This window comes from Haliotis rubra, unplaced genomic scaffold (genome assembly GCF_003918875.1).
Source record: "Haliotis rubra isolate DU_JTF1 unplaced genomic scaffold, ASM391887v1 Scf151, whole genome shotgun sequence".
NCBI classification, from domain to species: domain Eukaryota; kingdom Metazoa; phylum Mollusca; class Gastropoda; order Lepetellida; family Haliotidae; genus Haliotis; species Haliotis rubra.
Window position 1 is genome coordinate 934,743 of NW_025765459.1, and position 27,816 is coordinate 962,558.

General features: G+C 40.9%; 1 protein-coding gene across 1 annotated transcript in view; it reads right to left on the minus strand.

Moving 5' to 3' along the window:
• Positions 1–27,816, minus strand: part of LOC124270375 — a 154,747-nt gene that overhangs the window by 21,525 nt on the left and 105,406 nt on the right. The window contains exons 4-5 of the mRNA XM_046705414.1: positions 24,423–24,796; positions 9,575–9,628 (exon numbers count right to left, since the gene is read on the minus strand). Of these exons, the coding sequence (XP_046561370.1) occupies positions 9,575–9,628; positions 24,423–24,796 (428 nt within the window). The remainder of the gene's footprint in view (positions 1–9,574; positions 9,629–24,422; positions 24,797–27,816) is intronic.

Below are 27,816 nucleotides of genomic sequence, written 5' to 3' on the forward strand. Positions count from 1 at the left end.
ATGATTTCACTATTCACAATTGTTCTATAAGTCGATTTGACTGACGTTGCCTCATGTATATTTTTAAGATAGGATAGGATAGGATAGGATAGGATAGGATAGGATAGGATAGGATAGGATAGGATAGGATAGGATAGGATAGGATAGGATAGGGATAGGATAGGGTAGGATAGGATAGGATAGGATAGGATAGGATAGGATAGGATAGGATAGGATAGGATAGGATATAGGATAGGATAGGATAGGATAGGATAGGATAGGATAGGATAGGATATCCACGCAACTAGTGCATGCTCAAGGCGATGTGTTGTCCTCCCTCGATCATTGGATGTCAATCTCAACGGCACATCGTATTATCAATCTCAACTCCCTGGGGATCATACAACTCTTGCAGCCACAAGGCACACCGAGTTGTTGCGGCTTTCCCATCCTTACGAGGTACCCATTCACAGCTGGGTGGACTGGGACACTTAGTCACAGTGTCCAAGTTAACTGCACGTTGCTGTACCCACAACTAGGTGTTTGCACGTATTCATGTGACCACCATCTGGTGATATACCAACGGATTCGTGGGTTCTTTTAAGTGCACAGGGTTGTGTACTGTACACTAGGGGTTGTGACAAAACTGAAAACGTCTGCACAAAAGTTGACTCCAAGGTTTTTACACCCTGTCACAGGTGGGCTCGATCACGGCACCTCAGGCTCGCTGGATCACTAGCCTACGCCTTTCACAGTCTCTCTCCCCGCCTCTCCCTCTCTCTCTCCCCTCTCTCTCTCTCTCCCCCACCCTCTCTCTCTCTGTCTCTCTCAGTCTCTCTCTTTATTTCTCTCTCTCTCTCTCCCTGGCTCTCACTCTAACTGTCGTTTCCAGCTTTGTCTCCTCTCACACCTCTCTCCTTCCACCTCAGCTCATTCTTGCTTCTCCCTCTCTCTCTTTCTTCACCTGTGTCACCTGTGTGTGTCTTTCTCTTTCTCTGGCAACCGAATGTGCACCCAACGCAAATGATCCCAGGTGTTTGGAAACCACCCAGTGCCAATCGAGACGCTACAAGATATTTTACCAATTAAACATCAAAGAGCTATGATTTTTGTTGAAAACAAAAACATCAGATGAAATGATTTCGCTTTGCAAGCCTGATTTAGCACTTGTGAGGAATTGCCAAAATATTGATGGAATCGTTGGTCTTATCTGATGACGTCACACTGCCAGGAATTCTGGCTTGTGTTATTGCAGTCGGAGACACACTGCTGTAATCATGCATTGCGTTCATCCTCTGGTCCCTCTGTAGCTCTCTCACCAAGACTCCGAACCGGAAAATATTTCCTTCAGTGAGTTTAGTTAACACAGCTTTGAACAATATTTCAGTAGCGTCACCATGCCATCTATACATAATGATGAAGTACAGAGCGGTGAAGGTCGTTGCCACTTTGGTCAAACCCATGAACGCGGCACCGGTGATACAAATGGATAAGAGTGAGTGAGTGAGTTTAGTTTTACAATATTCCAGCAATACCACGGCGGAGGACACCAGAAATGTGCCTCACACATTGTACCCATGTGGGGAATCGACCCCGAGTCTTCGGCATGACGAACAAATGCTTTATCCTCTAGGCTACCCCAAAGCCCCCCAAATGGATATGAAGTGCAACGGATGTCGAATTCGAACCACCAATCAGCGGATCCTTGCACTGTTGAGGGACGGTGGGTGGGACGCTGAAAACCGAGTTCGATTCCCCACATGGGTAGAATGTGTGAAGCCCATTTCTAGTGTCCCTGTCGTGATATTGCTGGAATATTGCATAAAGCGGTGTAATTTAATACTTCCTCACTCACTGAAGGATACACTAGAACTGGCCTTCATACGTTGTACCAGTGTGGGAATCAAACCAATGAACAATTCAAATTAATCACTAGGTTTCCTAACCGCCCCGAATTCATAACAGAAAAGACTTTTCTTTTTAACATTTTTATATTTGCGTGCACGAAAACGACAAAGTTACACATTTGTCATTAAGACAACAATTCTTTTATCAACTTTTGTTTAATAACTCCCCATACACCCCCCAACCCCAACACCACCACCAATATTTTTGTATGATTAATTTTAATATTTTAGAAAATACTACCTTTTACAAAATTCTTTGCATCCCAAATTAAAAAAAAAGCTGTATACTTAATTAATTCTACGCCGACTTTGCACAAGGTGAGAATGTGTCAGCCATTTGGTTGATCGCCTTGAATCATAAAATTAGCTTCATTCTGGAAACAGCTACCCCCTACCACGTGACTACCTCCTACGTTATCCCGTGACCAACTAGGCTAACCAAGATACCAGACGCAAGATTCAAGATGCCGATGGCTAATAAACTATTTTCTCCACGACATATTTTCACAGTATCTCCGAGCCAAACTCAGGGTGTCTAGTATACTCAAAACAAAATTAGCAGGGTCTTCTCGGGGAACAAGCCTTTCTTATGGTAATATATTCCCAGAATATCGGTTTGTGGAACTCAATTTGTATTGAAAATCTTTCAGAGGAGAATGCGAAATGATTATTGAGATGAAAACTGTCTCGAGAAACACTTTATTCACCTTCTGAAAGACAGAAGTAAGAAGGATTGAGAATATCTACTTTCCTCAGTTTAGGTCAATATGAGCTGGGTCGGATTCTGCTCGATTTGATTCCGTGTTCACCGAGCAAAGAGGCAATCTAATACAGCCCTTAGCTACGATCTTGCACGGTTAATGCCTTAACAACGTCGCGATAACACATTGTCATATACAAAACCACATAACACTCGTAAACAGCGGGCTATTGGCGAAAGCTGGAAAAACAAGCTTGGAAAGTATATTGTTGAAGTGATAATTGTTTAAAAAATATAGTGACAATACCGGAATTCTTTCTGGAGCTAATGGATGATTGCGAACTATCAAGATGGTTTTAATGGGTTTAATGAGCGCGAGTTTCCGTCTGTTTATACAGCAGCTGTTTGAAGTCATGGTATTCAACAGTGGATATACTGCGTATATAATGCATTCTGTGGTCCTTAGGCGTGGTGAGGGGTAACCATGGTAACGTCATTGTTGATCACTGTTGATCTGAACGTATGTCTTTGAACGTTACAACAGAATCCGCTAGAAATACAATATTTGTCCTAAGGATGCTATTTTATGTAATTGAACATAAATTTTTCTGGCCATTTATTCGCGGGATGCATGGTAAAATGCAAATTCTTAAATCAAATTTAACTCATTCACTTGAGCTCGAAACCGTGTGACGCGTTTTGGATTATGGTTTCGAATTCGCATTGCAATCACAATTAATTTCCCCGGTTATTTCGAACTTTTTTGTTTGCTCTTTTTGCTGTTTAGTTTTTGCTTGTTCTGGGAGAGATTTATTGTTGTGAAACCTAGATGCCTTAGCAGATCAGTGACGCGAACGGTGTGCTAAATAGTTTCCAAATTTTGCTAGCTATGCCTGAAAGTTACTAGCCCACAAAATAATTCACTAGCCCGAAATTTGAATGTAGAAACTAAGCAAAGAATTTCAAAAACAGATGGGAAAAAGATATTGTAGGCATGACACGGGTTTCATCATTACGCTGCTAATATACTCATGCCTATAATGATTGTGTCCCCTCGCCACCCCAACCCCCACACACCCCCCCCACCCCCCCTCTCCAATTATAAAAATTGAAGGGGGTGACAACCATTATTGGAATGAGTATATGATGAACATTTTTATCAGGGCATAATCTTCCATGATTTAAAAGTGTATTATAAGTTAAGACGTCTGAGAGAGTGATAGCCAGTCGGGCCAGTGACCGCGGAGATTTACTGGCCCGACTGGATTTTTACTAGCCACGGGATAGCGGGCAAGACTAGAATTTCACATTGCATTGCAACGCAGACCACTTGGTCCCATGTGTTATACGACTGCAAATTCATTACTTAAACAGTAGCTTCCACACGATTATACAAATGTTATCGCCATATAACCCTCAGATCAGAGGGTATACCTTCCTCGCTTCCATCTGTCTTTTGTGTTACAAATAAAACAGGACATTTCAAATCACTTTAATTTAGCCGAGGCCTTCTATGGGCTGTCAAAGTTCATCACGTTTTCCTTTGATGTTAACTGTAGCCTGTTAACACTGTCCTTTCATTCTGTCCACAGAAAATGTAATCGTAATTAAGGGCTATGAATCATGTATGGAGTGTTCTCCACAGTTAGAGCGTGGCCTTGATCTAGATGTAAAAAGCACAGTGCTTAAACGGAATTACAATACAGTGAAATAAATAGTGTTTCTCGTGTCAGAAGGTGCTTTACAATGGTCCATTAGATGCTTGATAGTGGAGTGTTTCCATACAATCTCCCGACAGAAAAGGTTTTATAGCTGCTTTAATTTGCAACACAGTTTTATTCGACTTTTGTAGTTCTCTGAATACAACGTTTTTGTTAATACAACATTTTTTTAACAGTTCTTTGTGTACAACTATACAACTGGGAAATATGGAAGATGGAATAACGATTCAACTGACACCATCGAAATCAGTGCAATCAGTTTAACTGCGCGGTTAAAACGTATTCCCGATATTATCACAGTGTTCCCATCGGCTCATCTCAGCATCCCACCAGACAAGGATGCAGTGGATGATGGCACGTGTGTACTTACTTACATCACATCAACAACCCGGCTCTTCTTAAATGCATCTTCCATCTTTAAAGAACACTTAAAGATTAATTAAAGTCGTTTTGGAAAGGCGTCATTTATTTTATAGATTTTCGAAACGTTTGGATTCTTCACTTTGTCAGTAAGGCGATGCGTGTTATTTCCAAGGTCACGTTGACCTGTCAGGGACCTGTCAGTTATCTGATATAGACATTGTTTATTTTGTTGCACTTGGAGAACTCTGGCTGCAACATCTCATCGGTTTAAGTGAGTTTTGGTATTTCATTCCAAAGTGGTCACTTAAGACAAGATCCCGTATCCAGTGTACACTCAAAGTAACGAAGATGCTTCTACTTGCCTCTGAATGATACAAGGATTCATTTGTGAGATATGCTTGTACTTTGGGAAAGGAACATATTCGAGTGAATGAGTTTAGTTTTAAGCCGCTTTTAGCGATATTCTAGCAATACCACAGCGGGGGACACCAGAAATAGAATATATGTTTGAAATAACCATAATTATAACTAAAGAAATAAATTGTGATTGTACTGCGAATTCGAAACCGTAATCCAAAACGCGTCACCCAATTTCGAGCTCAAGTGAGTGAATTTGGTTTTATGAATCTGCTTTTTACCCTCTTTATTCCGCTAATAAATACACATTTATCACCCAGGTTTCCAGAGGATGTATCGTTGTGGTAAGTTTTGAGCTTATTTCTGATTGGTTGATATTCGGACTACTTTCATCTCCCTATGGTGTACACAAAGATGGCCATCCCAATTAAGTCATTTTTGAGTGGTGACAAAGATTCAACTGCTGGATCCCGCCCAGCCAGTTTACTTGAAGAAGAAATGGAGAAACGTATGTTTTGCAGAATTTAACGCAATAAACGTCAGCACTACTTTTATATGCGCTTGTGTTTTTTTGTGACGTGATGGTGTCCATCGTTCCCTCTTCCACACTCTTGTTCACTTGGATGTATTCATACGCATGTCTTCAAATGAACTTGTTATAGGTGACGTCTCTTGAACGACAAATTAAGCATGATATTGGATGATAAATACAATCCCACCCTCGTGTCTTTTGATATGAAATATACTATTCACACTTTGCTGAGGATCAAATCATGGATTCAACAGAAAACTATGATGTGGGGTCAGATTTGGTTTAAATATCTAAGCTTATTGTAAGCATGGTTCCTAGCTTTCAGTATGTCACTGCATCTTGTGGATACCATACCTGCTATTGACAGGTGTTGTTTATTTGTCAGTGACTCGTTATATGATTTGCAGAATGGTTAATTGGTGCCAGGAAAATCATTTTTATGGTTACTCATGTATCAAGTGCATAAGGTTCGAATAAAGTGGTTGTCTGCCTAAAGAGGGGTTACAATATTATTATTTATCCAGTTTTAAATGGATACAATTTCATGTTATAAATCTACGTTTAAGTAAAGTTGTGAATTTTTGTGATCCTTAGCAAAGTGTGAGTAGTATATATCACCACTCGTTGATAAAAATGAAAAAAGAAAAAACCAACCCCAAACACTTTCTCACTTTTATCAACTCGTGGTGATACATTTGATATCAAAAGACACTCGGATGAGATCCTCTATTTCCCAGTTGTCAGAGTGTCCTCCCTTGGGCACGCCATGAACCTCTGATTATGGGTTCGAGTCCCGGTTCGTTTCAGTTTTGGTTCTTGGTTTGTTGATAAACGTCTGAGATCAACATCACTTGGGGCTCTCCCGCTAACATTAAGCTGATATTTAATTATGTAACCGGAAAATATGTGAAAACACCCAACTCATTCAAAACACCTATTCCAGACCGTCTCACACGTACCTGTGCAAAATGATCAACAGTAAGTATCCATGCTATTTAATTACAGAGTAGATTGATGTTAACATCCCTGCAGAAACAGTTCAAGGTTTCTTATATATTTATTAACCTGTGAATAAATTATCACCAAAGCGCCCAAAAGAGCATTTCTTACACGCCCATTGCTTCGACTACGCAATTATCAGAGTGGCCATTAACCCGGCTGTCCCAGGTTCCACCCCCGCACACCACACAAGCTCCCGGCTTGGATTGCCGGACTGTGTATGGTCAGGCGGAACGAAATGAACATTTTCTCCAGCTTTGTGATTGATTGGCCAGTATTTGATAACGAAAGTCAGGTTTTATTTGCGGAAGCTGTGCTTTTTGTTATTGATGACTGAATTTTCGATGATTTGAAGACCTGGGAGGAGGTCGATCATGACGCCGTTGTTGGGGGAGAGGTCTTCATGGACGCCGTCAGTCAAGGCGTTAATCATGGGCAGCTTCGCCACCAGGATTCCAGCCGTTAGACTGGACAGTAGCAGGAATTAATAAGATATAATGCCAGGATTGGTAGACTTATTACTGTATGGCACATAAATTCTGCCAAACTTCGCAAATTCGTAAACCGAGACACCGAGATAACCAGTTGCTGTCGACTTTGGACGGAACGAGGTGCAGAGAATTCAATTATCCCGTAAATATGTTGCAATTATATTTGCTGATCATGTGACTGGCGTATATTGGATATGACAACATCCTTGAGGACGTTCGGTATGCTGAGAAGTTCGTTTTGCCGAGATGTTCTTGATACAGAGACACTCTGTACTGGATTCTCGTTATACAGAAACGTTTGTTTTCGACGATGTATCCGCTTAACCTTTCGCGAAAGCCTGGTAGCATCACTATTTGAGTGAGTGAGTGAGTGGGTAGATGGTTTTACACCGTTTTTCCATGATTGCAATATTCCAGAAATACCATGGGCCATGTACCCATGTTGGGAATCGAACCCGGGTCTTCAGTGTGACGAGAGATTGCTGTAACCTGTAGGCCACCCCACTGCCCTTCGCTACTTGAAGGGGCGGTGGGGTAGCCTCGTGGTTAATGTGTTCGCTCGTCACGTTGAAGACCCGGGTTCGATTCCCCGTATGGGTACAATGTGTCAAGCCCATTTCTGGTGTCCCCTGTCTTGATTTTACAGGACTATTGCTAAAAGCGGCGTAAAACTAAACCCACTCACTCCTATAGTCATCCCCTTTTATTGTCATCGTCGTCGTCGCCATCATCATCATCATCATCATCATCATCATCATCATCATCATCACTATCACCATCACCATCACCATCACCATCATCACCATCATCATCATCACTATCACCATCATCATCACCATCATCATCATCATCGTTTCAATTACTTCAATCACTCACTACTTGAAAAGTATTCTGAATTACTCATGAATGAATCGGACTCGCACTACGGACACGATTTATCAGACTTGTGTATTTCAAATATCACGATGATTTGGTCATATAAATCTTTTATTTTGTTCTATTCTTTTCTATATTATCCATACTACGAAACGAAGCTTGTTATCAGTTCATTTGGTTGCCCGTTTTACGGAGAGAGTCGTAATACAGGTAATCGTAATACAAGGATGTTTTTGTTATCTTTGTTATAATAGAAGATTGATTTCTTATTCATGTATAAATACATGTTTATAATTGTTAGTCATCAGTTCAAGCTCTTTGTATACAACAAATATCTGTTCCACAATATCTGTATCATGGGCCTGTGGCCCCCTTATGAAATAAACACACATATCTCTTTGTTATAATAACACTGACTGACTCACTGAGTTTAGTTTTACGACGCCTTTGGCAATATTCCAGCAACATCACGGCGGGGGACACCAGAAATGGGCTTCACACATTGTGCCCATGTGGGGATTCGAACCCGGGTCTTCGGCATGGCGAGCCAACGCTTTAACCACTAGGCTACCCCACCGCCCCTTGTTATAATAACAAACACTTGACAAAATGAAACAGAATAAGATGAAAAAGTAGGAAGAAAATAACAGATGGACGATTAAGCATTAGAAATTGATATCAGAGTATGGTAAGCTGGGGCTGAGCATTGTTTTACGCCGTGTTTAACACCATTCAAGTTGGTAGATCCATGTTCATGCTGTTGATCACTGGATTGTCTGGTCCAGACTCGATTATTTACAGACCGCCGCCATATAGCTGGAATATTGCTAAGTGCGGCGTAAAACTATAAACTTACTCAGTCACGCATTCAGGTTGTGTCAGCTAAAGGTTTGGAGAAAACCCCGAACTGATGTAGGTTTCCGACACTTCCGGGTATGGTGCAGACAAACTTGCCCGAACCCATAATCATAGTCTTTGGCGTGTCATAACTTTAGACACTGAATTAAACGAGCGATCCCCCGTTGACCCCTTAAGTAAGACGTCACCAAAATAGGACACAAGGAAAGCCCTTTTCCCTTATTTAGTTACATTTGCCGAAAATGGACATAATATAAATAAAAGCTTCGCTGAAGGAAAAAAGCCATGCTTTGTATATACGCTTGATGATTACCTTTAGCAGGATGTCTACATTATGGCGTTTGATTTAGCACACGTTGGTTTGACTTTAACCAAACTTGCTTGGGCTGGAATTTGGCCTGCCTCTTGTCTCTCTTTCTGGTCGTGTAGGATCATGCATGTGCTAGTTTACCTGCATGTTTCAGCGGTTGACTTGTGTTGATGGATGCATGCGCCAGTGTGTTCGTTAAACGACCTTCTGTCTCGCTATACCCGTGAAGATCCGGGTTAGAATTGATCTTCAGCAACCATGCTTGTCGTAAGCGGCGACTAAGCAGCGGGTGGTCAGGCTCGCTGACTTGGTTGACACATGTCATCGGTTCCCAGTTTCGATGATCGATGCTCATGCTGTTGATCACTGGATTGTCTGGTCCAGACACGATTATTTACAGACCGCCGCCATATAGCTTTAAAACTTGCAGCGTAAAACTAAACTCACTCACTCTGCAGATATAACGCTGATATGTACTTACTTCTAGTTTGCGATGGCAGAACGGCGTGCCGACACATATTGCCTTTAAGAAAGTCTGAAAATAAACAAGACATTCATTAAATAGGTACGTGAAAAATCAATGTAAAATAATTGGTAAGGGGATTGGGTGGTCAGACTCGCTGACTTGGCTGATGCATGTCATCGCATCCCAATTGCATAGATCGATGCTGAGATATCAATAACTGGAGTGTCTGATTCAGACTCGATTGTTGATCACATAGCAGGAATACTGCTGAATGCAACGTTAAACAACACAGAGAACATTATAAAAATCAAGACCGTCATCAACATCATCCTCATCACACCATCCTAAATATATTTACCACGTTATCCTTTCCCTATAGTCATCCTCGTATATGATAATAATGGTCATCGTCGTCGTCATCATCCTTATCACATCATCAAATATATATCAGCCATATTATCCTTTCCCTATAGTCATCATTGTTTATGATAATAATGGTCATCGTCGTCGTCATCCTCATCACATCATCAAATATATACCAGCCCCATTATGCTTTCCCTATAGTCATCCTCGTTTATGATAATAATGGTCATCGTCGTCGTCATCATCCTCATCACATCATCAAATATATACCAGCCCTATTTTCCTTTCCCTATACTCATCCCCCTTTATGATATTAATGGTCATCGTCGTCGTCATGCTCATCACATCATCAAGTATATATATCAGCCCTATTATCCTTTCCCTATAGTCATCCTCGTTTATGATAATAATGGTCATCGTCGTCGTCATCATCCTCATCACATCATCAAATATATATCAGCCCTATTATCCTTTCCCTATAGTCATCTTCTGGTGTCCCCCACCGTGATATTGCTGGAATATTGCCAAAAGCGGCGTAAAACTAAACCCACTCACTCCTATAGTCATCCACTTTTATGGTCATCGTCGTCGTCGCCATCATCATCATCATCATCATCATCATCATCACTATCACCATCATCATCATCATCATCATCATCATCACCACCACCACCATCATCATCATCATCATCGTTTTCATTACCATAGTCATCATGTGTGATACTGTTTAAAGTTAAGTGGGAAGGTGATGGCACAGCTTCCGCCAAATATCTCAAAGAATGACCCTAAATATTGGGGTTTCTACATTTCACCCCAGTGGGATCAACAGAAGTCCATCCACACGACAAACAGCCAGACAATGCACTGGGCCACTCAAAGTCCTCGTACAACAGGCTTGTCAATACGACGGACAGTGTCCCGATAAGGTAGTGCTCTTAACGCATGTGAGAATTCCATTTTCACACCATGTAAACACAGCTCTAATTAGTCTGCTGTAATGAAACACTTTGAGTAGGAATTCAATCAATGAATACGCAAGTGGATTCAAGGAAAACAATTAAACCACGTGAATTGGGACGTAACCGTTCCCAATGGAATCGTCGCACGAACAAATCTCCAGTATAACTAATCGTTGCTACGGTGCAATGATGTTAGCATACATTTGGACACTGACAAAAATAATCACAGGTTAACTGAGTGTGTTTGATAAAACTAAGACTTCGTAATTTTCTTTTGGTAACCACGTACATGTAGAATAATTCGACTTTTAGAGAGGAACTTAATTATGTTTGATATTTTTTAACCCACATTATAGTGAGGTGAAAGGTCACGTGGGTTCCAGCTTAATATGCATAATGGCCGAAACTGAGATTTACAGAACGAACTGTTTTCGCGATTAAAACTAATTATACATATTTTTAATTCAAAATTTTGGAATATGTTTCTGATGACTTTATCTTCACCCGGCAAAATATTTCGCTCCATACGTGTGCTTGAGATTTCGTGCATGCGACGAAGTGTATGTGTATGTGTATGTGCGGCTGCTTGTACTAGCCCAGACTTAAGCTGGTTTTATAGTGCTAGCCCACTGAGATACCATGCCGCAGTGAAGCATGAATACCCCACTCAGACACATTATACTGACTCCGAGCCGACCAGTCCTTGTACCCATTAATACCGAGCGCCAGGCAGGGACCAACAAGTACCATATTTTAACGTATTTTGGTATGACGCGGTCGGGGATCGAACCCGCGACCTTCCGCTCTCCGGGCGGACGCTCTAACCACGTATACATCACGGAGGCGGTCTCTGTATTATAAGGGTAATCATTAACTCCTTGAAAGATATACAGCTCTGGCGCACATGTGACCTCGTCGTATGATGCGCCACAGTTGCGCATGTAGAGTTGCCTACCTTAGACACGCCAGAAACCAGTGATCGTGGTTTCGAGTCTCGGTTCGCCTCGATTGTAAATCCATTTCTATGCTCGTTGGTTTTGCTAAGGTGGACCACGTCTGAGGGCTTTATCACTTCGGGCTTTCATCCCGCTTTAAGGCACTATTTTACACATTTTCGACAAAATGTTTGCCTATATTAGATATATTGGGACATATGCACTCACTTTAGCTTCCTATTGATGCAATAAAAGACGTTTTATCCCTTACGACTTGCTTGAAATCGATAATTGAAACTTCGAGGCGAACAGCTTCCAAACAGAGAACACTTGCCATATGGAGTGTAAACAATTGTTCCGTTCATCGAAAACTGTCGCACGCAGTGTTGTCGGTGTTTGCCGAACTGGTTTCAGTCACATGTTGTGCATAGTGTATTCGTAAAGAGCGCTCCTAGGGACATAACTCTATGGGGTTCACCTGAAATAATGTTCGGCCGGTAGAGGGCGCGATAGTCGATTTAATGCAACGTTGTATTAATTCAACCTTTTAATTTAATATTGTAATCTAAATGCGTAATTTGTTTTGGGAATAAACTATATGGTAGCATCCTTGAGGGCTGATAGAGAAATGCATTATTTATTTTTAGAGAAGTGTGGTGTGAAATAGTGCCTTTAAGTTGACGTGACGTGATAGAAGTAGAAGACTGTTCAAAATGGCGTTAAACCCGATTCACTCACTCACTCACTGTACAAATGAATACTTGTGCAAATATGTTTGCATTTCCAACACTATTTTCAAATTTATATATTTTTTCTATTGCTATATTTGCATTGAAAGATGAACGCTTCTTATGTGCAACGTGTATTTTTAATATACTAGTATTCATTTGTTTTTGTTACTTTGCTAGTTTGACGTTACATAATGGCCACGAGAACAAACCATAGCAATTTACTGTGTCAGAAATTAAACCGACGGGCAAAAGATACAATACATGTAACCCAGCAATTTTTCAGCTATATGGCCGCGGTCTGTAAATGATCGAAGCTGGACCTGACAGTCCAGTGATTAAGATCATAAGCATCCATCCATGCAATTGGGATACGATGACATGTGTCAACCAAGTCAGCGAGCCTGACAATCAGATCCCGTTAGTCGCCTCTTACGACAAGCATAGGTTGCTGAAGACCAACTCAGGTCCTGATCTTCACGGGTATATAAGTGCATATATTAGGTAATAACTACACATCATGTATATTAAGGGTCGATGACATTTTCAAAACTCTTTGGACAAAGGGACAACAGGACCTGTCATCCACGGCACACGTTTCTCACTGGTCCAAAATACACACACTCAATGTTTGTTTGTTATATTTGTTTCAGTGAGCCCTTCAGTCAAACAATTGTTCTCTGAAATGATGAACATAACAAACAGGTTTTAGTCCTTTGGGGACCAAAAACACATTATTCTTCAGAAAATGTCAATTTTCACTACGACTAAATGAAAATAAACTATGATGTGAAATTTCAGAAAATTAAACGTTTTTTTCTAGTAAGATTTATTCCGATTTGAAGTGAAATTAATTCCTCCCCTTGAGTTCGACTTCAACAATGTAGTTTCACAGCGACTGCAAAGTCAACACAATAGATCGGTTGTGATATGTCCTCCAAAACTCAATTCTATTAATACGACAATAAACACACTTTCTCATCACTGTTTGTGGTTAATGCAAAGTCATTCACAGAGGTCGAGGAACATTTTTATTCAATTAACAGTCTACTGTATCAAAGGCACAATGTTTCGTTTTTTAATCTTGCGTTTTATTGCCTTACATTCAACATTCAACAGCCCATGAGGTTGTCTTTGTTTGATGGTCAAACATGCAATTTGTAATAGGATACAGAATTGATTGCTGATGTGAAAAAATAAATAGCACGATTTGTACAGAAAACATGATCAAGCGATACAAATATCAAGCGTGATTTGTTAACAAATGATCAATAGACAATCTCATTGTAGAGAAATCGAAAGTGACAAGAACTCCCGAGAGTGTATTTTTCCGGTTTTTTATTACACGAGTGGCGACTCGTTCTGAGACCTAATTTAAAAGGTGACAGTTTAGAGATGCTTCTCTTACATATGTAAGAACCTGCTGGTCGAGGTTTGAATCCCATTTTTCTCAGGTGTTCATTTTTGGTGTTTAAGCACCATACTCGCTGTCTCTTTAATCGCATTATTAGTAAAACTATTTAATTTGTTTATCTGTGAAGTTAGGAACACACATAACTTGAGTTTAGATTAAAAGTAACCACGGCTCTTTAATCGTTTTATTAGTCAAACTGTTTGATATGTGTATCTGTGAATTTAAGAAAACACAAAAAACTTCAGCATAGGTTAAAAGTAACCAACGTCTTCACGATTGTTTGTATGTTAATTCGAAGAAAACATTTTGAGCTTCGTCGTAGTATGAGTCATAATTTTACCCTTAAAACTCACATCCTCGTGTTTTGTGGGTTCCCATATTCCTCGCAATTTCTTAGATTCTGTAGTCTGGTTTCAACTGAACACGCGCTGCGTAATCTTTATGACGCATAGTGTTAAATTATGGTGGCAAGATTTTGTGATGAATTTATTTTTATCCGAAAACCCTGCGGGGATTTCCATATTGGCTGAAGCCTCAACTTGCACATGGGCCTATAGATAATTTAAATCCCAATGGCATATTTTAGGAATATGTAGAGGTGAAATAACTATGTGTTATTATTTGTGTAAAATGATCGGGAGCTGCTTCAAATGTTGCTGAGCGACGTGACACTGACGTTGTTCATGCTACTGCAAGATACATATACAACATTTAATTGATTTCTCCTTTAACTGTAGACATCTTGGCTAAAATGCCGCGTCATGATCAATACAAGCATTGCATCCAACGCAGATTATAAGCCCAGTTAAGACTTTATATTGCTGAAATACTGTTTAAAGTGGATATTTCACTTCAGCCATTCTTCCAACAACGTATGCATCTTACACACCATGATATAAATGAAATACTATTTAAAGTGGATATTCCACTTCAGCCATTATTCCAACAACATATGCATCTTACACACCAATATGTTACTGAAATACTGTTTAATGTGGATATTCCACTTCAGCCATTCTTCCAACAACGTATGCATCTTACACACCATGATGGAACTGAAATACTGTTTAATGTGGATATTCCACTTCAGCCATTCTTCCAACAACTTATGCATCTTACACACCACTGATTCAGCCATTCTTCCAACAACTTATGCATACCAATATGTAACTGAAATACTGTTTAATGTGGATATTCCACTTCAGCCATTCTTCCAACAACTTATGCATCTTACACACCAATATATAACTGAAATACTGTTTAAAGTGGATATTCCACTTCAGCCATTCTTCCAACAACATATGCATCTTACACACCATGATATAACTGAAATACTGTTTAATGTGGATATTCCACTTCAGCCATTCTTCCAACAACGTATGCATCTTACACACCATGATATAAATGAAATACTGTTTAATGTGGATATTCCACTTCAGCCATTATTCCAACACCATATGCATCTTACACACCATGATATAACTGAAATACTGTTTAATGTGGATATTCCACTTCAGCCATTCTTCCATCAACTTATGCATCTAACACACCATGATATAACTGAAATACTGTTTAAAGTGGATATTCCACTTCAGCCATTCTTCCAACAACTTATGCATCTTACACACCATGATATAACTGAAATACTGTTTAAAGTGGATATTCCACTTCAGCCATTCTTCCAACAACTTATGCATCTTACACACCATGATATAACTGAAATACTGTTTAAAGTGGATATTCCACTTCAGCCATTCTTCCAACAACATATGCATCTTACACACCAATATGTAACTGAAATACTGTTTTAAATGGATAATCCCCGTCAGTCACACTTCCAGCAACATATGCATTTTATGCATATAACTTAAATACTGTTAAAAGAGACGTTAAACATATTCATATACTCATTCAAATACAACATGCAAGTACGATGCCGACCCATAAATCAAAAAGTGAATATTAATGAAAATGAATTCCAGGATTAATATTAGATAGTTATATTTTATTTATAGGATAAATTAACTCCTGAACAAATGGCATTGATTTTCTTCTTGGCTATACCCATGGTTTCGAAGCCAAGTTTTATGGCTTCATCTACGCACTCGTTCACACGTCAACACTCTCTCACAGTAAGCCGACACGTTTATATCGGAATACCGCTAAAGTCTACATTAAGCACACTCAGAGACAAGCACGTATACGAATACAAGGATACACGCACGATTTAAGCACATCTTGTAAAAAAATTAGATTTGCGGGATTAATGTAAATACTAATTATTTCGGTTTATCGATTGATACAGAGATTTCGATTTGAAGGAATTGCCCTTTGTTGATGAGGGAAAGTTAGGGCGTTGTGTCGCTGTGCAGTCGTCGTTCTGAAGTCGTGCCGACAGTTGCGTGAAGAATCTTGAAGCATCTTTTGACTTGGCGAATTCATCGATTCTTGCGCAACTTGTTTGGCTTTGTATCTTGTTCCGCTGATAACAAGGGGAGTGATCTACGCTGTAGGCGTTAAGATCCGCCGTCGCTAAGGTGTCCAAAACACGGCGCTGGCAGTGTAGTAACGGCTTTTTGTGCGGTGTCTTTTGATGTTGCGCTCCCTCTAACGATTTCTGCACTAATGTGTAGTTACTGTAGTGCCTCCACAAGATTTGTTTTTTTAGTATGACGGGCGTCTGGGTGGTAGGGATTGATTGGGGCAACAACTCTGTAAAAAGTCAACCCTTCTTGTCGTGGTCTGGCACATTGGCATTCTCTGTTACTTTCCACATGTCTCAGTTGTTCCAGGAAGTGCACGGTGCGTGCGCATTATGATTTTTAGGTGCATATATATATATGAGCCTCTGATAACAGCGCCACATTGAGAGAACGAGTGAGTGAGTGAGTGAGTGAGTGTGTATAGCTTTACGCCGCTTTTAGCAATATTCCAGTAATATCACGGCGGGGGACACCAGAAACGTGCTTCACACATTGTACCTATGTGGGGAAGCGAACCCGGGTCTTCAGCGTGACGAGCGAACGCTTTGACCATTAGGGTACCCAACCGCCCCTGAGTGAGTGAGTCAAAGAATGAGTACATTTAGCAGGATATCAAAACACTCCACGAGAACAAATATGGATAATAACCATATACATGCTTTGTGTGAGTGAGTGAGTAAGTGAGTGAGTTAGTGTAGCAAACTATAAAATAAATTTATATTAACAGCTTCACACTTTCACCATGGTTACTAATTAGGTCACGTGCTACCTGATGAAACGGCCGTAATTGTATGAGTGAGTGAGTATGGTTTTACTCCGCTTTAAGCAATATACCTGCAATATCACGGCGGGGGACACCAGAAATGGGCTTCACACATTGTACCCATGTGGGGAATCAAACCCGGAGTTTGGTTTGAGTTTAGTTTTACGCCGCTCTCAGCAATATTCCAGTTATATGGCGGCGGTCTGTAAATAATCGAGTCTGGACCAGACAATCCAGTGATCAACAGCATGAGCATCGATCTACGCAATTGGGAACCGATCACATATGTCAACCAAGTCAGCTGGCCTGACCACCCGGTCCCGTTAGTCGCCTGGCATAGGTTACTGAAGATGAATATTCTAACCCGGATCTTCACGGGTATCGCCCCAAGTAATAGTAAAGCACCAATGTGAGTGTGTGAGTTTCCCGATTGAGTGATTGAATCCATTGTACGATTCCGTCATTAACAAATGTTTAGAAACCGCAATAGTTATGATACAAAGTGTTTGAGAAGAGGAGCGTATCTTTCAACACGCCTTATGGCGTTCCTTGAATTCCTCGCAGAAAGCAAATGCTCGATTGCACCACAAAAGTTGCGAAATGTGGCCACTAAAGACTATTGTTCCTGGAATACTGCTCGACATATAGAGAAAGTTGATTGTCTTGAGGAGAGGTTTTTGTCACTCTTTATGCAAATATCCTATATGAAACAGATGAGGCGTTTCACGGGTCTTCAATGCTTCTAGCTTATATGGGTCACTTAAAAGAACCCACGAATCCGTTGGTATATGACCAGATGGTTGCCACATGAATACGTACAAACACCTAGTTGCGGGTACAGCAACGTGCAGTAAACTTGGACAAAGTACTGTGACTATGTGTCCCAGTCCACCCAGCTGTGAACGGGTACCTCGTAAGGATGGGTAAGCCACACTAACTCGGTGCGCCTAGTGCAAGAGTTGTATGGTCCCCAGGGAGTTGAGATTGATAATACGACGTGCCGTTGAGATTGACATCCAGTGATCGAGGGAAAAACAAACCGCCTTTGAGCAGCTGAGCTGGATATCGGCGCTAGAGAAATGTTAGTATGTATGTATGTATGTATGTATGTATGTATGTATGTATGTATGTATGTATGTATGTATGTATGTATGTATGTATGTATGTATGTATGTATGTATGTATGTATGTATGTATGTATGTATGTATGTATGTATGTTTGTATGTATATATGTATGTATGTAGGGATGGACATTGTCAAAACAATGTTGTTGACACTACAAGCCACAAAGGTGCAACATAAGAACATAAAGAGATTTTGATGTATTCAACACCGCTGTGTGCGCGCGTGTGTTGCTGGTTTAAGGGCTGTGGGGTGAGGGGTTGGTGTTGCTGGTTTAAGGGCTCAGGGGTGAGGGGTTGGTAATCAGTCTTGTCAGACCTGCAATCCACTGAACCTAAAAGTAGGTAACCTTCAAAGATTCCATTCCCTCTAATATCCACTGGGTTGTTCTCATGGTCGTTCTACTGGTTGGAATTGACATCTCACACCGCGTTCTTAATGGCCAAATAATGACCACCAGAAAGGTCACATACAGTTCGGCGTGTCAACCATTAGTCTAAATCTGGTTAGGTCATCGCGTATTAACGACAACCTATAACCTATCTCAGTGCGTGTGTGCCTGGTTACCGACCACGTCTAACCACGAGTCTTGGTTAAGGTTGGAGAGTTCTGTTCATTGATTCGATAGCAACTTTGGTTGTGTGTTCTGACGTAAGTCTGCTATTGGTTAAGTTATCATGTGTGTCTTTGGAACCATGATTAATAGCGTGTTTATTGGGCCTTGTCCTGGAGTATTGAACAAGATGGATGATGAATATAACCAGAGGATGTTGGGCAGTAGGACGATGTTGTTGGATCGATGTGGCAGCTGGATGCTGTGCATGCAGATGCTGATTTTAAGACGATGCATTGTGAACGTCATTGCCAGATAAATACAGTGAGATACGTTTATAACAAACATGCTTGTAACGAACTGACACATTTCACGAACTCCTTGTTTTGGACTACGCCACCTGCTGTGTATTGATGTCAAGATGCGTATAACGAACTACGGTTATAACGAACTACGATTATAACGAACTACGGTTATAACGAACTACGATTATAACGAACTACGGTTATAACGAACTACGATTATAACGAACTACGGTTATAACGAACTACGATTATAACAAACTACGGTTATAACGAACTACGATTATAACGACTATAACGAACCACGGTTATAACGAACTACGATTATAACGAACTACGATTATAACGAACTACGTATAACGAACTAAAATTAGGCGTTCCTTTGGGTTCGTTACAATCGTAGTTTACTGCACCAATCTCAACTATCCGCGGAAACAACTTCCGTCGGGCGTAGAGGACAAAATGGGGGTGAAAATTGCATGAACGAATTACTGAAGTAAGCAATAACACCGGGTGTTTGCGAAAAGGGCAATCACGTCTTGCCCTGTCGGTAGCACTCACAACTTACTCAAGTTTCAAGAGTTTGTTGCCTAACGCCACACAGGTGTACTCCTGCCAAACTACGCAGGTCTAGAATGAAACCAGACAAGATAGTGATGGTCCGGAAAGTGAGTGAGTGATTATGGTTTTACGCCACTTTTGGCAATATTCCAGCAATATCACGGCGTAGGACACCATGAATGGCCTTCACACATTGTACCCATGTGAGGAATCGAACCCGTGACGAGCAAACGCTTTAACAACTAGGCTACCCCACCGCCCCGAAAATCATATGAAACCATAGCGCATTTACTAATGTTGAACCCAATTACGATATGTTGATTCTGCATTGTGTAGAAGAGCAGCAAGTGAAGAAAACTTCTAAAAAACATGTTCATTTTTTGGCAACACAGTAGGGTTAGTTTTAATGTACCAGCTTAAACTTTTCTATTGCAGGTGATTCGTATTTAGCTTATGACTGACTGACTGACTGAGTTTGGTTTTACGCCGCTTTTAGCAATATTCCAGCAACATCACAGCGGGGGATACCAGACATGGGCTTCTCACATTGTACCCATGTGGGGACTCGAACCCGGGTCTTCGGCGTTGCGAGCGGACGCTTTAACAACTAGGCTACCCCACCGCCCCAGCTTATGATGAAACCCGGGAACCGAATCCTTGGATATAAACATCGAGACAATTCCAGTAAATATGAGACAACGTCTACTGAAAGGGTTTCCATTGTAAAATAGTTTGTCTGACGCTGAAAGCTTCACTTATGCAGTCCAACACGTCATAGCCAGAGGCAAACGTGTGACACATTAACAAGGATCCACGCAGGTCACGATGACACGCCACTAGGGCACTATGATAGGCTACAAGCCAAGCCAATAGCCTGTAAAACTGCAGGATTCTAGGATTCTTAAAATTGAAGATGCCTGTTCGTGCGTTCGTGCGTGTTACTCAGACGCGACATGTCATATTATCCCGATCAATATGATATGATATCTCATATTATTCCGACCTGTAACACTGCTGTCAAATTATATTATTAACAAACTTAACTGCAACCTTCCCAATCTACCGGGTACCCAGTCATTACTTTGTGTATAAAGATAAATTCCTCATGCTTGTTTTGCCGAATATTGCTGATGCGAAGTAAAGTGAGATATCACTTCTTTAATAACGTTTTTATGATGAAGGGATAGAAAACCTTGGTTCTCTCTTTTAAAACAATTTCACCAGGTCATCCGATTATGAATATATTAAATCAGCACTTTTGTCACATCACATCGGGATTACATTATGAAATAGCCTTAGACCTAACGACTCATTTACTTGTTGACACATATGTCTCTACTGTTTACAAAGTTGGAATGTACAGGTCCAAAATGTCCCTACAGGCTAAAAAGGTCTCCCAAATCAAGAAACCCAAATCGACATTTCTCGAAAGTTTCTTAATGATATTGTCAAGGATTGACAGACACCAAAGAGGCGATGTGAGAGGTTTTCACGCTAGCTAAAACATTCCATAAAGTTTGCAACTTCAGATTTACTTTCATTGATTACAATGCCATCGGCATCAAATCTAAAGTGCCGTGGTGTTCTGTGCGGGTCGCTATCAGTCAATATTCCTATGACTATTTTAGTTGCACTCCTCTCAACACAGCCTTATTTCCCGTACGGTTGAACATAAGGGGAACAGTACAACGCAACTACACAATGCAATAAATATGTCATTAGGTCTTCGCACTTGGATGCTAAGCTATGTTTGATTGAAAAATCATGTGTAAATTTGTAAATGGCTAAATATTGATCCTGGTGTGTTTCATCCATAGTAGACACAGAGGCGGCAGGTGATCCTCCAAAGGATTAGACCTCTCAAGCTAAAGCTAAGCAACCGCCTTGAGATGGACTTCTTCCCAGCAATGTCTGAGGTCTTCTCGATGGCGCCAGACTGTACTCGCGGGATATCCTGACATCATTCACTGTAGGCTCTTTTATAACCACAGGTCCTAAGGTTTTAATCACAATTGCTGACGATAGGCAAGACATGAAGGGCTATCTAACACGGAACGGCAGGTTTTGCTGGCTGCGCGGGTTTAAAAAATGGCATATGTTTATTGGCGCCATAAATGTTGTCATAACGGCAATTTCATGGCTTTAAAGCAGGTATGGAGTAGACGAGTGTTATGTTTAAAAATATTCTCTATATTTATCATTTTTATAGCATCCTTTATTTCATCACTTTAATGTATTCTAGGCCATCCTGTTTTATTTGTGAATTTGTGTGTAAATTCAAGGTAAAGAATGCATGGGTTATGTGCATGCAAGTAGGTACGTGCTTTAAAGTTAAGTTTGAAAACCTGTGCCAGATAACAGCTTTGACCGTATCATCAGATGAACCCTCATCCACACGTAAAAATCCCCCTCCCTTATCTGGTTGGCTTTTCTTCTGCGGGTAGCATCATCACCCTCAACTTCATGGAAACAAACAAGGAAGTAATCATGCATCCCTTCATCAACTCACCGATCAGTGTACTGATATCTTCCTCTAGAGGAAACAGCCCTTTTTAACCTAATACAACCCATATTCCCTCATCTTTTAGACCCCATTTCTTGTATCAACCAACCCCTAATCCATCCCATACCCCCATCCCATACGATCATTTAGTGGAATAATGACTGTCATCCGTCATCTGGTACACTCAAGTCCCATCTCCGCATCCAACAGATTCACACCGACATCCCCTCATCAGATGCACCCGCAATTTCATCTCCTCATCAGACAGGTCCATAATCTCACCTCCTTATCCAACAGATACACAGCCTCATCAGATACACCAACAACCTCACCTCATTGCATAACACATTCATATCCTTATCAGACACACCCACAATCTCACCTCCTTATCCAACACATTCATATCCTCATCAGATACACCCACAATCTCACCTCATTGCATAACACATTCATATCCTTATCAGACACACCCACAATCTCATCTCCTTATCCTACACATTCATATCCTTATCAGACACACCCACAATCTTGACTCCTTATCCAACACATTCATATCCTTATCAGACACACCCACAATCTCACCTCCTTATCCAACACATTCATATCCTTATCAGATACACACCAACAACATATCCTTATCTCACCTCATTGCATAACACATTCATATCCTTATCAACCAGACACACCCACAATCTCACCTCCATACACACAATTCAGACACACCCACAACCTCCTTATCCAACACATTCATATCCTCATCAGACACACCCACAATCTCACCTCCTTATCCAACACATTCATATCCTCATCAGATACACCCACAATCTCACCTCATTGCATAACACATTCATATCCTTATCAGACACACCCACAATCTCATCTCCTTATCCTACACATTCATATCCTTATCAGACACACCCACAATCTTGACTCCTTATCCAACACATTCATATCCTTATCAGACACACCCACAATCTCACCTCCTTATCCAACACATTCATATCCTTATCAGATACACCAACAACCTCACCTCATTGCATAACACATTCATATCCTTATCAAACACACCCACAATCTCACCTCCTTATCCAACACATTCATATCCTCATCAGACACACCCACAATCTCACCTCATTGCATAACACATTTATATCCTTATCAGACACCCACAATCTCACCTCCTCATCCAACATATTCATATCCTCACCAGGCACACCCACAATCTCACCTCATTGCATAACATATTCATATCCTCATCAGACACACCCACAATCTCACCTCCTTATCCAACACATTCATATCCTCATCAGACACACCCACAATCTCACCTCCTTTGCAACACATTCATATCCTTATCAGACACACCCACAATCTCACCTCATTGCATAACACATTCATATCCTTATCAGACACACCCACAATCTCACCTCCTCATTAACACATTAACACCCATTCACCTCCTTATCCATATTTATCTTAGACACACACCCACAATCTCACCTCCTCATCCAACACATTCATATCCTCATCAGACACACCCACAATCTCACCTCATTGCATCCAACACATTCATATCCTTATCAGACACACCCACAATCTCACCCCATTGCATAACACATTCATAACACATTCATATCCTTATCAGACACACCCACAGTCTCACCTCATTACATAACACATTCATATCCTCATCAGACACACCCACAATCTCACCTCATTGCATAACACATTCATATCCTTATCAGACACATCCACAATCTCACCTCCTCATCCAACACATTCATATCCTTATCAGACACACCCACAATCTCACCTCATTGCATAACACATTCATATCATCATCAGACACACCCACAATCTCACCTCATTGCATAACACATTCATATCCTTATCAGACACACCCACAATCTCACCTCCTCATCCAACACATTCATACCCTTATCAGACACACCCACAATTTCACCTCCTCATCCAACAGTTTCATATCCTCATCAGACACACCCACAATCTCATTCCATAATCAGAAACACCCACAATCTCGCCTCCTTATCCAACACATCGATATCCTTATCAGACACATCCACAAACACATCCCCAATCCAACCGACCCCACCCCGTTACCAAATACCCACACACCCTCATGGCCACCCCTGAAACACCAAACTAAGAGACTTACCTCAAAGACCAGTAGCGCCAGTATCGTGATGCTGGCGAGGTGGAATGCATGGGCGATATCGTCCTCCACGCGATGCTCCGATAAGTTTGGAGAATGCTCCTTATTCTTGGTGCGTGGCCACCCTGACGAATTTGTATGCACTGTATAGCTCCCACGTGCACTTTCTCGCCTGACACGAGTGACATTTCTCGGGACATATGCAGGCGTAGAATAACTGCTAATGTTTAATATCCTTTCATTCCAATAAATATTCGACTGAAGGAGTTTTTCAAAAATATGGTCATTGTTCTCTTCTTCAGCAATGGTATCCGGATATTGTTTTTGCAACTCTCGAACAAACTCACTTATCTTTCCCTCCGACCTTTCCAGTGAATCTGAAACAGTTGAAAATGAATTTATGAAAGCAGCCTGGTAAAGATCTTCAACTCAAAGATGTGTTTTGTTTGTAAATGAACATTTGGGTTTAATATATATTCTTTGAAAGACCCGTGATGGTCCGGGTTAGAATATTGACCTTCAGTAACCCATGCTTGTCGTAAGAGGCGTCTAACGGGATCGGGTGGTCAGGCTTGCTGGCTTGGTTGACACATGTCATCGTTTCCCAGTTGCGCAGATCGATGCTCATGCTGTTGATCACTGGATCGTCTGGTCCAGACTCGATTGTTTACAGACCGTCTCCATATGGCTGGAATATTGCTGAGTGCGGCGTAAAACTCAACTCACTCGTTCACTATTCTTTGAAATCAATCGAAATCTCTTGTCCAAGCCAGCAACTCGTTACAGGGTTACCATTTGCAAAAAGGGTATGGTGAATTTTACATAATGGTTGTAAAATTCATGTAAGGAGTAATTAATTAAGGGATTGTGCAGAGTGGGATATGAGATGAATGTACAGTGTTCAGAACTAACGGAACAGGATGCTGATTGAAGAAAAATGTTTACGAGAATGGTATGAAGAAATGCGGACTGTTTGAGTGAGTGAGATGGTATTTTACGCCGTCTTGAACAGTATTTCAGTTTAGTGCATGATATTTTATGCCGCCTTCACTGTGAATGGAAGAACCCACTTGGTGCTGGTGAATACTTTGGCACTGTAAGGCCAAAAAATATAACATAATCAGGTTGGAATCAACGATCTTCCAGACAGACTAGACGGAAGCTTAACTTTGACCTCTGTTTATCTTTGACCGGATTTTGGTATATTTTGCAGCGGGTTTACTATGAGTGAGGGTGCTGGGATTACACTACAAAAATATTCCTGTCATACCTTGGAGGAGAACTCCAAAGAGTGAGTGAGTGAGTTAAGTTTTACGCTGCACTCCAATATTCCATCTATATGGCGGCGGTATATCGAGTCTGGACCAGACAATCCAGTGATCAACAGCAACAGCCTCGATCTTCGCAGATGGGAACCGATGACATGTGTCAGCCAAGTCAGCGACCACCCGATCACGTTAGTGACCTCTTACGACAAGCATGGGTTACTGAAGATCAATTCTAACCTGGATCTTCACGGTTAGGACTCCAAAGATGGACTCCATACATTTTATCAATGTAACGAAAGAACCCGGGCTTTGGATATGACCGGACAAGACGTTGACCACCACATGCACCCATCGCCTGTTCATTCACCTAATTTGGGTATACACTCCGGGTCCGTTTGTACAAAGCGATCTTACCGCAGCGATCGCCGTAAGTGTGTTAAAGTATGGCAGTTACGATGGTTGGAGCTAAGGTCGCTTTGCACACATGTAGCCCTTGAACCTATATCTTTGCTATCCAAACAACATCCCGATGACCTATGGATTAACTTAATCAGTTCTCTGCGTTCGGTCCCAATCTGAACAGTCTCTCCCTATTTGTCTGTACCAACTGGTAATAAATCACTATTAATTGTCAAATCTTTACCGCTGATAAGATCTAATAATCCGCCTATTTCATCTTGTTACTGTGACCGATTTAGTATCGTATTGGCGTTATCGATCTGTGTACTGGCCTTGTCAAGAATGTATACTCCCTTTACTCCATTTATATTGCTAATTGGCAGTAGTGACTGTTATAGGTATATTTGTAATTGTCGTTGGTAGCCAAAGATTGAAGAGATATAGTAAGTGAGAATGGTTTTACGCCGCATTAAGCCACAAGGAATAGGTGTCACAGATTGCTCCCATGTGGTGAATAGTTATAGAACCCTGGTCTTCGGATTGAGGAGCGAACGCAAACCACTAGGCTACCCTACCGCCTGCGCTTTACTAGCAGGATTTCAACATGAAGCATGATTAGAGTTACCGCCCTTAGGCGTTGTTTTCCAACATGGCGTTCTTGAGACGTCTTGAGGTGGGATAGCTACTAGAGAACTGACCGCCTATCAGAACGACAAGAAGGCGAATCGATGCGTCGTATGTGACTATTTAATTAATGTGGATGGGAGAACTATCTAGAATCACAGAAGTCCTGCCAACTTCCAACCCTTTTCCAGATTCATGAACAGACACAAGGCATTTTTCATGTAGTTCCGCTGCTAAAATTCTCGACATTCGAGAATGTACAAATACACTGCGTGTTGGGCTTGTTACCATTTACTGTTGTCGCTGACCCATTGTATAGCATTTTGTAATGTAAACCTATCACTGTGTTTCGGAATAAATCTCACTTTCTCATTGGCCTTATGTGGCCCTTTACTGAATTCACAATTACCTTCTGTGGAATGCGATATTGTGGTAAACCATTTCGCGTTGAATTAGAAATCACCTCGTAATAAAGTATAGAAATTTTGTTAACCCAGTTCTCCCAGTAGGGGCTTTTCTCTGACAATTGGTTTATTAGGGGCCGTCCATTTCACATTCTTAAAAGCTGGGATTTCATAATAAAAGATCTTCAAGATTTTCTAAAAGAAACACTATTCGCTTGACATGCTGAAAGTCCTGAAATACATGATCGGGGGGTTTCAAGGGGGAGTAGAAAGCAGGTAGCCTCTATATTTGGTATACCCAGACATTTCAGAACCATTCAGGTATTTACAGATTTTCTCATTTAAAATATAAACATACAAAGTGGGAACCTCATGATTTGGTTTTGAATTTCATTTAAGACGTTCCATTTCAAGATCTACTACCTTTATTTAGCTGAATCTTGGAGATGAAAATGTCAAGATACTATTTTTTAGACTATGTTGCAAATAGATCAGACAGAAAATCCGTTTTTTCCAACATCTAAGATTACGTGAAAAAAATCAGGAATTAAGCAGCATCAAGATTGACATAGCTGAACAAAATTGTTTAAACCTTTCCCTTAGTAAACCCTAAAAGGCTGTAGTACAATTAAGCATTGTCAGCAATTATCTAGCTTAGTTGTAACACAGTCAAACGTCACATTTTGCTTGAAATTCACATGC